General features: G+C 38.0%; 3 protein-coding genes across 4 annotated transcripts; all 3 read left to right on the top strand.

Moving 5' to 3' along the window:
- The first annotated feature begins 338 nt into the window (after nucleotides 1-338).
- avp (arginine vasopressin) lies at nucleotides 339-2649 on the top strand. Its single transcript, XM_078251005.1, has 3 exons — nucleotides 339-641; nucleotides 1610-1814; nucleotides 1917-2649. Exons 1-3 carry the CDS (start codon nucleotides 522-524, stop codon nucleotides 2039-2041), a joined length of 450 nt encoding a protein of 149 aa, XP_078107131.1. The 5' UTR covers nucleotides 339-521; the 3' UTR covers nucleotides 2042-2649.
- Nucleotides 2650-5252: 2603 nt separating this feature from the next.
- On the top strand, nucleotides 5253-7375 carry ccl27a (chemokine (C-C motif) ligand 27a). The gene is made up of 3 exons (XM_078251004.1): nucleotides 5253-5397; nucleotides 5893-6010; nucleotides 6138-7375. The coding sequence occupies exons 1-3, from the start codon at nucleotides 5334-5336 to the stop codon at nucleotides 6247-6249; spliced, it is 294 nt and encodes a 97-aa protein (XP_078107130.1). The 5' UTR covers nucleotides 5253-5333; the 3' UTR covers nucleotides 6250-7375.
- Nucleotides 7376-9642: 2267 nt separating this feature from the next.
- Nucleotides 9643-15726, top strand: slc35d2 (solute carrier family 35 member D2). 2 transcript variants are annotated; one of them, XM_078251000.1, is made up of 12 exons: nucleotides 9643-9908; nucleotides 11001-11034; nucleotides 11104-11190; nucleotides 11280-11347; nucleotides 11711-11782; nucleotides 13044-13112; nucleotides 13210-13312; nucleotides 13898-13990; nucleotides 14078-14145; nucleotides 14294-14372; nucleotides 14771-14853; nucleotides 15326-15726. In XM_078251000.1, the coding sequence occupies exons 1-12, from the start codon at nucleotides 9781-9783 to the stop codon at nucleotides 15429-15431; spliced, it is 990 nt and encodes a 329-aa protein (XP_078107126.1). In that variant the 5' UTR covers nucleotides 9643-9780; the 3' UTR covers nucleotides 15432-15726. The 2 variants fall into 2 exon arrangements, with proteins under 2 accessions (XP_078107126.1, XP_078107127.1); XM_078251001.1 differs by having other exon boundaries at nucleotides 9856-9908; nucleotides 11001-11039.
- Nucleotides 15727-15737: the final 11 nt, after the last annotated feature.

Here is a 15737-nt window from a genome sequence, read left to right as displayed (position 1 = left end):
TCATGATGTTGTTGCATGAAGCAGTTTCCTTCATATTAAAAAAGTAAAAAATGTCTGTATTGTGCATGATCGTCATAAAATGTACTTAATCAGCACGCTTATTGCAGTAAATATAGTAGTCTAATTAGTTGCTCGTGTTCTGCCATTTTCAGTGTGTGTCCTCCGCCGCGGAGGCAGACATTATTTTGAAAGTTATTCCAAATAAGTGTGGCGCAGTCTTGAATACGGAAAAGCCATATTCTGCTGTCAGTGCTGTTTGCTTGTGTAGATTTGTTAGATGGCACACATCTGATGCAGAGTCATATCTGCTGCGACCTCTCGCGCACACGCACGCAATTGGCCTTCGGGTGCGCGTACAAGTGGAGAGCAGAACAGCACGACACTGACGTCAGATACGAGTGTCAATCGCTTTGTCAGGTCATGTCCATCTGCTTATAAGAGGAATCTATCGGAAGATCAGTCACACATCCACCCAGGCGGACAACATACCAGTGCGCGGCGCTCATCCAAAACCAGCAACTATGCCTCACTCTTTGTCGCCCCTGTGCGTCTTGGGACTCCTCGCCCTCTCATCCGCCTGTTACATCCAGAACTGCCCCCGAGGAGGTAAACGAGCGCTGCCGGAGTCTGGGATCAGACAGGTGAGGACCATGATCGTTTTTGATTTTTTTTTGTGGGATATCATCTTTGACTTTCTTAGATTTCTTTTATTCCTTTGGAAGTCTTAGATTGGACATTTCCCGAGTTGCATTTGAGCCTATTCTAATAACATTTTATAAGTTTATTATCTATGTAAAGTCGATCAAATTGGGGACATTTTTAGTGGGAAATGTGGGAAATTGAATGTAGCCTACAATCATTTTATGAGATCAGATTTGATATCATTGGTTTTATGGTTTGAAGATGTGTTTAAAGAGCAACCCAGCCTTTTTACTTAAAACTGAACACTTATTTGCTAAGGGCCATGATAAAAGTCAATTGATTGGATAACAAAGTAGAACAGAAAAACTGTAATGTTGTGGTATGTTAAGGATAGCAGCAAATAGACCATTCATTTATCAGGTCCATACAATTGGATAAACATTTACCTTAAAAAGTATGTCCATCCATCCATCTTCATCCGCTTATCCGGGGTCGGGTCGCGGGGGTAGCAGCTCCAGCAGGGGACCCCAAACTTCCCTTTCCCGGGCCACATTAAAAATATGTGTGCATGTGAAAAACTTTTGTATTGTAGCTTATGAGGGAAACAAAAACTGTATGGTATGATGCCTTTCCAGTGTTTTAATATTAGTGTCCAATCCAAATGTTAGGATTTGTGATATAGAGGCAAGTTAATACTCACGTATAAATATAAACAAACATATAGTGAAGTGAGATAAATGTGCAACAGAAATCATACAACCATTTTCCAGCATTTAAGAATCCGCTTTGGCTAGCATAGCATGCCCATTACCAACATTGTTTGAATATGAGAGGGAATAGTGAAAGTCAGCAATATACATTACAAAATGTATCAAAAGAGAGTGCAATGTCAAATGTATGTTCCAACAATAATTCACTGGATTTATAGCATATCATTATTGCTTAAATCTATTCAATTCTCCACCAGTGCATGCCGTGTGGCCCCGGAGACAGGGGCCGCTGCTTCGGCCCCAGTATCTGCTGCGGGGAGGGCCTCGGCTGCCTGCTGGGCTCCCCGGAAACGGCTCACTGCGAGGAGGAGAACTACCTGCTCACCGCCTGCCAGGCAGGAGGGAGACCCTGTGGATCTGAGGGAGGACGCTGCGCTGCTTCAGGACTCTGCTGTAACTCAGGTACAGTCTGGTTTGATGTTTGTCATGTTCTTCAGACAAGTTAATGATGGTATGAATTAGTCTTTGGGCACAGATTGAACTAAGACCTCTCTTTCATCCCAGAGAGCTGTGCGGTGGACCCTGACTGCCTGGGGGAGACCGAGGCCTCAGATCCAGCCCACGGCTCTGCAGGGAGCTCGCCAGCTGAGCTGCTGCTGCGCCTGCTGCATGTAGCCACCAGAGGATAGACTGAGTACTGATACTGTTGTGTGTGGAGGTTCCTCTGCTTCTCAGGGCCTGGAGGTGCAACAGAATAAAGATCATCCCTGTTCCACTACAAGCCTTAAGGTGTAAACCTTGAACCAATAAAATGCCAAGACAAACTTTTTTCCCTCGTAACCCCTACTGCTGTGATATCTCTGTATCTGTAAAGACGGTCACAAAAAAGAAAAACTATCTTTTGATTTTAGTAATTGGCTATTTTCCTCCAGATCCTATGGAAGAGGAATCATAATACTGGTTATGAAAAGTATATTTCATGTTTGTTCCAACCTTCAAAATGTATATACTAATGCACATACTGTAAACAAAATTTTATTCTATATGAGGGGAAACTCCTCAGAGCTCTATTTCAAATAAGTGAATTATGGCATATAGAAAACACTGTAAATAAGTCAGAGATCAGAGATGACAGACATCAATGTAAAACAGCTGCTTAAGCAGTTACTTCTTGTGTACTTGAAATAGTATTATATATTGAAAATAGGAGAAACAATACATAATGTTCACTGCCCAAAAAACTGCTGTCTGTTTTCATTATTCCATCACTCAAAATAATTACACCTTTAACAAATGATTCACTGATAAGGCTTGTTTATTTTCCGTCTGTGTGCTTGTGTGTGTGTGTGTGTGTGTGTGTGTGTGTGTGTGTGTGTGTGTGTGTGTGTGTGTGTGTGTGTGAGAGAGAGTAAAAGGAATTAATAATTACCCAACATAGAGAACTACTTATAAGAAATCAGCAATGATAATTGTTGTAGTTTAATTAGTTTTGATCACTTGAACTCGCCCCGGGGTTTGAACAACTTTTGTTATATTTTTCAAGAGGACACAGATTGTTTGGGTGCGACCCAAATGAATGATAAGGGTCAAGAGGGGGACGACAAAGGCTGGACTTTTTAAAGAAGATTTGGTGTTTTCAGGTAGGTTAAAAGTTGGTTGTTATAAATCATTTATCGAGTAGGCTAGTCCAGCAAACGCATTACTTGTTGCACAGATAACATAATGTGACAGTGTTCTAATCAATGCCGTACCTTTTCATTCATCTCCTTCAAGCACACTACTCTCTCTGTTGTGTATCAACATGTCCAGTTTGCATAAATGAAAGGAAGTGGATTTTAATTGTCAAATTCCTTTTGGGTATGTGATGATTGAAAGCTGATGTTTCTGCCAAAACTACATGTGATGGCAGTTTGTCTGAAATGTTTCCAGATCAAGATGGCACAGAATGCAGGACCTCCCACATTTTGACATTAACCTGTTTTGACTGACTCAATACCTGTGGGCCATATCTGAAAAACGTTGTCGTAAATCTGATGCATCTTGTGTTTGCTTTACACATGATCACTTAGTAGTAGTATAATAGTGAATTCAAACAGATAATGTGTAGACCACATTAACTTAAAGTAGTAGTACTGGCCATGTTGGGGCCCTGAATGACATATTTTTGTATGGCTAAATTATTGTAAAGTTCTGCTTGACTTCCTATTCATTTACAGTTGAGGTCACCTTTAATAAGTAGTACAGTAACTTATCAGACATTTTGAAATGAAACAAAATGGAGAAAATACAGTAAATCTGCAGTTATGCAGCTGCCACATTTTATTTAATTTCTTGGTTTTGAGTTAAATATCACCTATAACTACAACAACTATTGGATGAATTGTCGTGAAATTTGCTATACACATCATGACGCCCCTCAGGATAAATTGTAACAACTTAAATGATGCCTTCATTTTCTGATTGAGCACTACCATCAAGCATGGCTGCAGACTCTTGTTAATGGAAACATGCATTGTGGTCGCTGTCAAAAAATCAACTCGGTGACAAGAAGGCAGACTTCTTCTTTCTTCTCCAGCAGTCAGTAAATGTAATAATCGTAAGCCAATGTAGTCAAACCAGATTCTTTTAAAGACCAAAACAAATCCTCCAGATTAAATTTACAGAAGAAAAAAAACATGTCAGAGTACTACACCTATGTCAAACTGGCTCATACAGGAGGGAAAACAAAGTAAGTCTTGTGATTTTAAGGCTTTATATGGGATCAGGTATTTATTGTTGCATGCTCAAAAATGAAATGCAAACCAAACATCACAAAGACACTGCATGTGTTGGTTTGAACTCATCAGCAACTTTCTTAAACACCTAAGTAGTCAGTCTGTCATTCTTGCAACCAGAAAAATTCCCCTGGGTAACAGTTGGAATTTCCCCCCCCTCCCCCAAAATTATATTGTTGGGTTTGCACGCTCAGGTAAATTGCGCAACATGCGACAAAGGTTTGCAAACCACACCGGAGCACACAATGAATGAATAAATGAACGTGAAAGTTGCAGCTTCTAGGTCAACATAGTGTCTTGTCGGCAGATCCATATCTGTCAACATGGATTCATGTATGTCAATTAAGCATTTATTTGTCGATGCCTGCAATCTTTTGTATTTGAAGACTATGCTGCCAAAGGTCAGATTTTAATTTTCATTTCATTTCATCTGGAAATGTAGTTTTTTAGCTCTTCTCTCTGCAGCGAGGTCATAGGTCAGGGCCGTCTACAGAGAAAGAGTCAAATGTTTGATGATTCAGGTGCTTGAACTCAGGTCCTCTTGTTGAAAGATTGTCCCCAATTAACATTACTCCAAACCGCTGCCCAAATGGTAGGCCTATATACGTATTTTTTTTCAACATTAAAACATTCTTACAGAGCCTTGCTCAAGACTTTAAATAAGCCATTTGATATATCTCCCTTTACTTTTAACTGTGATGTTTGATGCTGTTTTAAGACTTTTGACATTTGATCTCAATTGAGTTTCCATTTGATCCCAATTGTTTAAAATATATCCTATTTTTTTGTGATTCTGGGTGTGGGCATTTGCTGAGCTTTCATTTAGTTTGCATCAATCAAAAAAATATCCCGTTGAAAAGAGTGGTTATTGAACCTGTTGGAGCCTGTCTGAGTGGAGCATACCTGTACCACACACTCATCCAGAGTCCAACACTAGCAGTTTTAACAAAGAGTCAGGTTGAAAATGAAAGTAACATTTGTTTTCATAAAGACTTTAAAACTACTGTGGGTTAATTACCTAATCATCACTGTTTCATAACCTTGTGTTTCGCAATATGTTGCATTCACAAAGGTGCTGAACGGTTCAAGCACTGTGTTCACACACTTGCGTTCGTTTGTGGATGGGTAGGGGTGGGCGTGTGTGTATGGGTGTTCAGTGCAAGTATTTAAAGAGCAAGGAAATATTTCCTCTGCTCATTTGCTCATCATGGATATGAAAGTTGCGTTTGTGATTGCCTGTCTGTGTACTTTGGCCATCACCTCTACTGAAGGTAAAGACCCCACTTTCATGACAAATATTCATGTTAAAACCAAGAAAAAGCTAGTATTGAATCAGTACAGGTGTGTGGTAACTATTCCTCTCTGTATGGTGCAAACATAAATAAAAATGTTGTAAACAGTTATTGAATTTCACATTTCTGTTCATATCAACCTAGAAAGTTTAAATGTGCATGTGTTAAGCAGAGGATGGAAATCATTTTTTTGTTGTTACAGCTGTTTCATCAAGCTGCTTTTTAGTTTTACAACCTAAAGCTTTAGATTTTTGGGAATTGTATTAATTATTCTGAAACCCAACCAAACCCAAATCCGAAATATTATATTGTGCTCTTGAGAAAAGTCTTGTACAAAACCTAAATCATAATAACAGATTTGGAGATTTAAGTTGACTGCACTGTGCTGATAGCACACAGACACAGTTCATCAGTCTATAACAAATACATTTAGTTTCCAACATCTTTATTATTGATCTTAATCCCATATTGCAGCTGGCATCCCAAAATGCTGCATCACAACAAAAATGGACATCCCTGTGTCAGTGCTGCTGAAGGTTCAAAGATGGAACATACAGCAAAGCAGCGGCGCCTGTGACATCCCTGCATTGATGTAAGCAGTGAAGATGAGACCACAATGAGACAAATGTTTACAGTGATTTTGTAATCAAATGCTTAATTTTCTTACGAACTTAGTAACTACGACTGAAACGTATTTTTCTTCGCTTGTGGGTCCACAGACTGTATGTAAAGGAGTCGAAGAAGCCCATATGTGCTCATCCTAAAGTGAAGAGAACACTGATGATGCTGCAGCGGATGATCAAACAGAACAAGCTGAAAGCAGCTTACTGAGATGTAGAAAGAACCATTTCACGAAATTTGTCTGTGTTTTCACAGTTGGTGTTTCAAGAGCTTGCGTCAGTCCTTATGGTTTTTTCTTTTTATTGATGAGAGGTACTAGTACTTTAGTATTTCCATTTTATACTCTTTAATTCTACCCCACAATATTTTAGAGGGAAATATTGTACTTTTTACTCCACATTTATTAAACAGCTACTTTTTTAGGTTAAGATTTTACATACAAAACATATGATTTTTATAAAATTGGATGCATTGTTACAGCTCAAACTACCCAACAGTAGGCTAATATCAGCTCCACTTTGACTGTGTGCAACAATAAAGTATGGCTTACATGTTAACACATCAATATTAATGATCCAATAACAACATGGAATGGGGACATTCTGCATTGTTAGTACTTTTACTTGTAATACTTTAAGTATATGTTGTTGCTAATAGTTTTGTACTTCTACTTATGTAAAAGTTTAAACACTGGAGTTTTACTTATAATGGAGTCTTTTTTTTTATGGTGTGGTAAATAATGTGAATATGACTTCCACCATTGCATTTATACAATCATTGTAAACTAAAACAAAAAGAAATCTCTGTAAAATGTGATTTCATACATTATATTTTTCTTTGTGATTTGTGCCTCCAGATGTACCAGCGATGATTGTCTAGCGATAGTCAAACTATGAAGAGAGAGACGTTTTGCTGCTCTTTGCAAATAATATTCAGTAATTTCAGAGAGATGCAGGTCAAAGTGTGTTGATTGTTTTCTGGCTATATCAAGAAAGGCAGTCTAACCACCAGCCAGAGGGAGGGGGACAACTGCCAATCACTAAAGTTATGATCAGTTATCTGGGCCAACACTCACCATCAGAGGACATTTGTGAATATAATGTTAATACTGAATTGAATGTATTTGGTAATACGTACATTTTTCACATTTACACATTTGTTCTTTGTCAAAACTTATTTTTTTACAAGCGCTAGAAGACAAATGAGAGCAAGAGACTCCAGAGCCCTCAAAGACTAGGCTACAGATAGAACTTTTTATGTCTGAGGGTCTATAAATACTGTAACTTACCCTTGGAAATGGAACTCCAGATCATTAAAGAAATGAAAGTACATTTGACTTAAACGTTCTGTGTTTGGTCTTGTCCTCTAACGATCAAAACTGACCCGCTTCCTCTTCTGTCATGACTAATCCCATGAAGACAAGCTGCTACATACAGAGAAGGCTGTAAAACCTTCAAGAAAGCTTCAATGAGCTCATTTATTTGATTTTTTTTAGGTTTCATTCCAAAGTGAGTGATCCTTTTAAAAAACAGAGACAAAGAGGTGAAAGCACATACTTACGTTTACCTCAGTTACTGTTACAGAGTAGCTTTGTAATTACTTTTTTGTATGTCTTTTTAAATAGGGTAATTTTTCTTTTATGTTTTTGTACTTAAATCCATTTTAGATTTTTAGATTAGATTACTTCTTTCAATAAAATATAAAAATATACTGGGTGGTTTTCTACTAACAATGTTGTGTGGGTGGAATCTCTACTACATTTTGAATATGGTATTAACGTGTAAAAAGTGTTTGCTTTTCATTAAACTAAATGATAGTGTTGATGAAAACATTTAAACTATCCGAGACTAAAAGAAAGAGAGCAGCCATGAAATGCTGATACTGCTTTTAGTATTCTGCAGCATGTAGTCTATCATTCGACTCAGAAAAGTGAGGAATTCATTTCACTCAATTTGTGCACAAAAGCGGGCAAAAGGAACTTAAAAAATAAAACGCTTTGGGACTGACAGCGACTCGTTGGGAAACACTTTCGAAGCCTGGCATTCGACCTCAGGCAGGATCTGGTGTTGCTGTATTGTGCAATCTTCCAGGTTTCGATCATTAACGACCAAATTGGGTTTATGTAAATCCATTATGTAAGTCCAGCTATTACCACAGTTATTCAGACATCGAGTCATTTCGGAATTAGGTGACATCAAAATCGAAAAATGGCAATATGAAAGTCAGGTGAAATATGTTTTAATGACATGACAAAATAAACTACAGGTGAACAGTAATCCACCGGTTCACTACTCCACTCACAGTCACCAACGTTGAGTTATTAATCAGACTAAGACCCAAGTCGTCAGGCTGTTATGATTGTGAATAACTCATCCCTTCCAAATGGCACAAAAGCACCTCCAGCTAATTCCAGTAATCTCCCTTTTGAGTCAGTCAGGCTCTTAAAAGTCAATCAGGCTTCATGGCATCAGCAACAGAGTATGAGAAGATATTGAGAAAACAAACATAATGGTGTCAGATGGGGCCACAGCAAAAATTAATATAACAGCTGTGCAATGATGAAATCCTGTCGACAGCTTAATCTGTTATAGTCTCCAGGCACAGATTTATCAGCACATAAACTGTCAGCAAAGTTTGGCTGTGGCTCATCTCGCCTCGAACCGCAATGTGTTGAAAAGCTGATCAAAGAAGGATCATTTTTGCTGACACAAAACAAGAAGACAATTATCATCTACAATTGTAATGTCCAGTGAAAGACTATATATATATATATATATATATATATATATATATATATATATATATATATATCAACAAAGAATAAAAAGACATGACCCTCCCCTATTTTCCTCCGGTGGTCGTTCCATAAATACCAAACGGTCCCTAAAGATGTTTTCTTTTACACTGTGAAGACTTCACAAGTCTGATGCAATAGCACCTTCTAGTGGAGACACTGATAACAAGTAGAGATGGAAAGTGTTGTGCAATAGCCTACTGTACAATGACAACCAGTGATTTATATTGAGATTTTATTCTAGACTCCTAACACGCAGATTGATCAGGTTGGCCAGCGTGAGTGTGCTCATACTGTGGCAAATGTTTGTCTGGTAATTTACTCGGCAGAGCTATCAGACAACTCCACATGTCCCTGGAAAGTACATTTGGCATACATGCAGTTCCTCCCTACACTTCACTACTTTTCACTTTACACTTCACACTTTTCACTCAGGAACCTGGTTACAACATTGTACATCATCCCGCTTGCTTTGCTAAATCTTATCCTCACTATCAGATAACTTGTTGCAGCAGTTGACTCTATGAATGCCCCATAACAGATTCATTATCATCAGCAGATATTAGCAAAGTGGCCACCATAAATAAACGGACTTTATTTATGTTTTTGATTACAAGCAGGGGTAAATGTCTACGTTAAAGATTTGGGGAGCATATGTTGATACTCTATTATAATATCTGTATTGAAGATTTCAGATAAACCCCTATCAAATACAATTGTCCCGCATGTAGAACCGCTATCACATCTCAGAACACCGGCTGTTGACGTGACTTGAAGAATGACGCGATGACGTCCGCCATGTTGTCTGCAGCCAGGTTCACTTGGGTAGAACCTCCCACCAAACCAGAAATGACTCCACCTTAGTACAAAAGGTTTTTGAAACGCCTAATGGGTGTATTTTTTATTTTTATTTTATAGTAGAACGCTAGTGTATTCAGTAGCTGAAGATGTCTGCCAACGCCTGTCAAGAAACCGTTGAACACTCCGGACTGCTCAAGTTTTACTCTGCCGTGTTTTACGCCGGCAGTTCGTTTCTTATCACGGTGGTAAATAAAACCGTGCTGACCAGCTTCAGGTAGGCTATGCTGTCATCAAGTCATTCATCAGAAGTGGAAGAAGCGATATGTCACTGTTAGAAATACTCTGTCACAAAGTCACGCATTCAAATAAAGTGAAAGTAAAAATATTGTCATCAAAACATAGTCTAGCCTACTTAAAATAGGCCTACCAAAAGTATATGTAGGCTACTCATTATGCAGAATAATGTTTCAATTATATTACTGGAGTATAATAAAATGCATTAAGTAGGCCTGCGTCACTTAAATGTTGAAGCTTGAGGTGGAACGAATTGATCTACACTAAATACTTTATCTGCTGGGTACCTTGTGAAAAGTTATATCTAGTTATAAATATTATGCAAAGTAGCCTAAGTAACTAAATGTATCAGATAACTGTAGTGGAGTAAAAAGCACAGCATTTGCCTCTGAAATGTAGTGGAGTTGCAGGAAATGGAAATACTCAAGATAAGTTTCTCAAAATTGTACAGTACAGTACTTGAGTAAATGGTTCAAGATATGAGCCATGTGCACAATAACAGACGTAATCACTGGCAATGGAGATCTTAGGCCTCAGGAACCTTCAACAATGCTGATTAAATTACTAAAAACCAAATCAGCAAGTGAAAGCAAAATCTGAATCTAAGACAAAAAATAGTGGAAGTTAATACAAACAAAATAAAAATGAAGTAGTAGGTGTGTAGAAACTAGACAGTATGGCAAATGAATGAAACTAAATGTAAAAGGAAATTTAGTAATGTATGCATAACGAGAAGTAAGATATGGGTACTGAGAGTTGTACACGGTTGTGAAACAATAACTAAAAGTAGTAAAAGTAGGCTATATAAAGATAAATTGACAGTTTAATGTGACGTGATGAGCTCAGAGCTCAGGAGTTGCAGCATGCAGAACAATGTGTGGCTCGGTTGAGAGGTCTTTGATAATTCTTTTGGATTTCTTCTACACCACTGGGTGTAGCTTTCCACCACTGTCATTCATATAGTGTCAATGGAGAACTCTCACACACAAAGGTAGCTTATTAATAACACTACATTAGTTAGTGTGATTAGGATCACACTTAGTCTTCAATTGTTCATGTGTTGATTTTGCAGGTTTCCTTCCTACATGTGTCTGGGAATTGGCCAGGTAAGGTGTGTGTGTGTGTGTGTGTGTGTGTGTGTGTGTGTGATTTCATGGTCACTTTGGTCCTTTCAGATGATCATCACTCTTGTTGTTCTTTATGCTGCCAAAATGAGCAAAACAGTCCAGTTTCAAGATTTTGACAGAAGTATTGTCTTAAAAGTAAGCATTTCTCATTTTTCACAAAATATTAATATTTATTTAATTGTTTTCTATTTTCCAAAATACCAACGCTTTTATTTTCTTGCCAGATTTTCCCTCTTCCTTTGCTGTACGTTGGCAACCATATAACAGGACTGGCAAGCACCAAAAAACTCAGGTTTAACAAGTTTAGCTGTTATCTAATTAAATGAATATTTTACCCTCCAAATGATCATTTATATCAATTACTCACCCCGTGTTACATTGAATTCTTGAACAAACATTTGTTTTTCTTGCATGCCTCAACGGTGAACGAAGAATCTAAAAACAGAAAATTCCTGATGAATTGATGTAGGTGGGTGAAGGCATGCTAGAAAAACATTTTTTTTTAATATTTCAAGGTAACACAGGGTGAGTAATTGATATACAAATGATCATTTCGAGAGTGAATTATTATTTTTTAAGTAGGCATAGATTTTAGTCCTTTCAGTTTTATGGTGGTCATTCATTTTCATTCCTCCAAACATGTTGTCTTTTACAGTTTACCCATGTTTACAGTACTACGGAAATTCACCATATTGATGACAATGATCTTGGAAGTATATATTCTAAGGTAACACATATCTCTGATTTTTATATTACTGTTAGAGTTTTAAAGCAATTAAAGGACAATTCCGGCGCAAAACGAACCTAGGGGTTATAACAGATGTGTACCCACTCTGTCGCTCTCTTGGACATGTTTTCATGCTATCGAATGAGTTTTTAGCTTGCAAGACGCTAGCGCGGACCGCCAATTAGCTTACAATGCTAGTATTCGGGGCACAGGGAACGTAAAAAGAAATCGCTATTTATACCACTAAAAAGGCTCAAAATATCACCAAACTTCAACGGTAGCATAATGAGGGTCCCAAAATGTCAACTGAAGCATTGAGAACTTTGTAAGTGTACAGACAGTTTATTGAAAAGATAGATTATAAAGACACTCGCGTTCATGTTTACATGCCGCCACCGTCTTGGAAACCAGTCATGACTTACAGCTGACGATGAAAACTAAAATCAAAAGCAATTTGCTCAGTATATCTGAAATAATCGCACTCTGCATAACTTGTCTAGTGTACTTACTCAGTGGATAACTGTCCATCTGGTCCCTCCGGTCTGGGTCGCCGAAAAAGTTTCAAGTACAGCTCTGTTTGTCAGAAAGGGAATATCTTCAGACTGTACAAAACACTGCATCTCTTGGGCATCGCGACGCTACAGGTCCCACTCCGTGCAACACAGACACTCTTGTTCGGTGGCCATAGCTTCACAATGTCCGGAGGTACACCACCAGTTTCCCGAAGTACGAGGCTGTGTTGCGGCATTGACTACCGGTAGCTCTCTCTCTCTCTCTCTCGTAGCCCTTTCACGGAGCTCCCGCAGCTCTTCGTTCAATAAACTGTCTGTACACTTACAAAGTTCTCAATGCTTCAGTTGACATTTTGGGACCCTCATTATGCTACCGTTGAAGTTTGGTGATATTTGGAGCCTTTTTAGTGGTATAAATAGCGATTTCTTTTTACGTTCCCTGTGCCCCGAATACTAGCGTTGTAAGCTAATCGGCGGTCCGCGCTAGCGTCTTGCAAGCTAAAAACTCATTCGATTAGCATGAAAACATGTCCCAGAGAGCGACAGAGTGGGTAGGTACACATCTGTTAATAACCCCTAGGTTCGTTTTGCGCCAGAATTATGACACAACTGGTCTGAAAGTACTGCACATGTATCATGAGGTAGTCTTACATGGAGAGGTTTATAATCAGTTTTTTCGGCCAAATTAAACAAGATATGAGCATTTGGTTTGGATCTGAATGTTTCAGTGTTCCTTTTTTTCCCCCCAGAAAAACATTCCCGAAACGCCTTGTGTACAGTGTTGTAGCCATAGTCCTGGGTGCCATGGTGGCTGCAAGGTATGGATTTTTTAGTTACATTCATTTAATTGGGATTGTTTATAGATCACTTAAGAACTGAACACTTGCTTTCCCACCATCTTTTCCTCTCCTTTAGTTCTGACCTGGCCTTCGATGTGGAGGGCTATACTTTCATTCTGCTCAATGATGCCCTTACTGCTGCCAGCGGCGTGTACACCAAGAAGAAACTTGGCACTGAGGTATCATTCCCCGCACACTGTGTTGTCCTGGTAGTTTCACAAGAACTAAATGTCTGTGTTAGACAAGTAAACAAGATTGTGTCCTGCCAAAGTAGAAAGGAGGTTAAACTTTAAGTCCTAAATTATTTAGGATTGATTGATTGCTTTCATTTGTATTGCACGTCTAAGATCATTACTGAACTATACATGGTATTGTATCAAAACATTGGAGAAAAGAATTGGACATTATATTTTTAACGTCAGCATTATAAGGTGTTGAACAAAGGTGATGGCTTTGGGTATTTTCATCCACCCTTTAAGTAAACAGGATCTTGAACACACCAGAATGACACCAACCCTCTTAACCAGATATTTTAAAACTGGCACCTTTCTAGGCTATTATGATTTTAGGTACTGACAGCAGTCGACTTATTTGGCATATAGAAGTTTAAGTATGAAGAATTAATAACACTTTCTAATCTTAACATGCCGTAAAACTAACAATATTTAGGTTTGCTGTTTCTTACACAAGCATCTCCACAAATGATCTGTGTATGTTGGATTTTAGTCACATTATATCTAATATGATCCTCTTTTTTTTTTAAGGGCCTTGGGAAGTATGGTGTCTTATTTTACAATGCACTAATCATTGTCATCCCCACTTTGTTGGCAAGTGCATTTACTGGAGATTTACACAAGGTACATATGGCGATCCAGTGTATTCTACTGTATTCTCCTGTATGCTTTTTGTTCCTGCCTGACCACTTTGTATGTTTTGGTCCACAGGCAGTCACATTCGAGGACTGGGTTGAAACCACTTTTATTTTTTGTTTCCTCACGTCCTGCTTCATGGGGTATGTTATTATAATTCAGTTCAAACTGCTTAAATACTGTCACACTTTTGTGGCTGGCTCCACTCCAAATACAAACAAAAAATCCTCCTTTCATAGCTCTTACATTACTGCCTCAGCCTACCCAAGACTCAGTTCTGTTTTTTTTCAGGTTTGTGCTGATGTATTCCATAGTCCTGTGCAGCTATTATAACTCAGCACTTACTACGACAGTAGTGGGGGCAATAAAGGTAAGAACACACTGATAAGATTACTATTTTTAGACTAGAAAGCACAGGCAATGCATATCTCCGCCAAGGTTACCCAATTCTCCAAATTCATTATTTTAATAATAGAAAATGATTAAAGTTCTGACCTGTACGTGGATCTTGATTCTACATCAGACTACACATAGTGATAATTATAAAACAGTGAACATGTTCAAAATGGCCCACATGCAACATTAAGATTTTTTTGAAAACGTATTTAATTCACACATGGATCTAAATGTGCACCAAAAACAAGTTAGTTGTTCTCCAGCCCAAGGCTTAACTTTCCGCTCAGTTTTTGAGATTGACATTTTTTACCTGTACAATTTCTGCTAACAAGATCATCACTAACTTACGTAACTATTAAACATTTTCTTAAGAATGTTGCAGTAGCCTATATTGGCGTCTTTGTGGGTGGAGACTACCTGTTCTCTTGGACCAACTTCCTAGGCCTCAGCATTTGGTAAGAATCATTTGTTCCCTTTCTGTTTTATTTCAGTTCTGTTGTTTTTAAATTGCTTAACAGTTCGACCAACATATTTTGTTAAATGTCGTTAAAAACTGTGCCTGACTACAACTGGAAATTGTCAGAAGACTTTGATGTGACCAAATGATATGAGGCCACAACGTTTCTTAATACGTTTACATTTCTTGTCTTAAACGAGCGGCATCGGCAAATTAAATTCCATTTGCAAGCCAAATTCCGATCCAGAGCAAAACATGGATGTATAAGCTCAGAATTTTCCAGATAGATAAGTTAGTGTTATCAACGACGAAAAGTCAAAAACGCTGTTATTGTTTTGTTTTTTAAATAAAAGGCATCTTTAAACTAAAGCTTATCGTCTTGGCACGCACATTGTTAGTCATTCTGAGTAACAGCAACAATTATTTTCCATGGCAAAACAATGAATTGCTTTTTATATTTTGCTTTTCAGTATGTCAGGTGGACTAGTGTACTCATATCTCATCTTCAACCAAAAATCATCTGGAAGTAATACAGAAGGAGCACAAGAGCTGAAGATTCACATCACAAAAGATTAAACAGGGAAGTACTCTGCAAACTAAATGGACACAATTTTAGCCTTCACCACTTGGTGGCATTGTTCTGCTCCATATTGGAACATAATATTGCTTCTACACTCACATTTTTATTGTGTATTTAAAATCAATGAGTTGATTTCAGTGGATACATTCAGGGTTCGTAAAGCTTTTTAAGAGTACAATTTAAGAACTTTCAAGGTACCTAAACCAAAAACTTCCAGACTCTCGAGGCCTTTATCATCACATCTGGGTTTTTTTTTTTTTTCATTTCAAATATTAAAAGATTTTTGGTTTACATGAGTTTTG

This window comes from Sander vitreus, chromosome 5 (genome assembly GCF_031162955.1).
Source record: "Sander vitreus isolate 19-12246 chromosome 5, sanVit1, whole genome shotgun sequence".
NCBI classification, from domain to species: Eukaryota; Metazoa; Chordata; class Actinopteri; order Perciformes; family Percidae; genus Sander; species Sander vitreus.
This window is presented reverse-complemented; position numbering and strand designations above follow the sequence as displayed.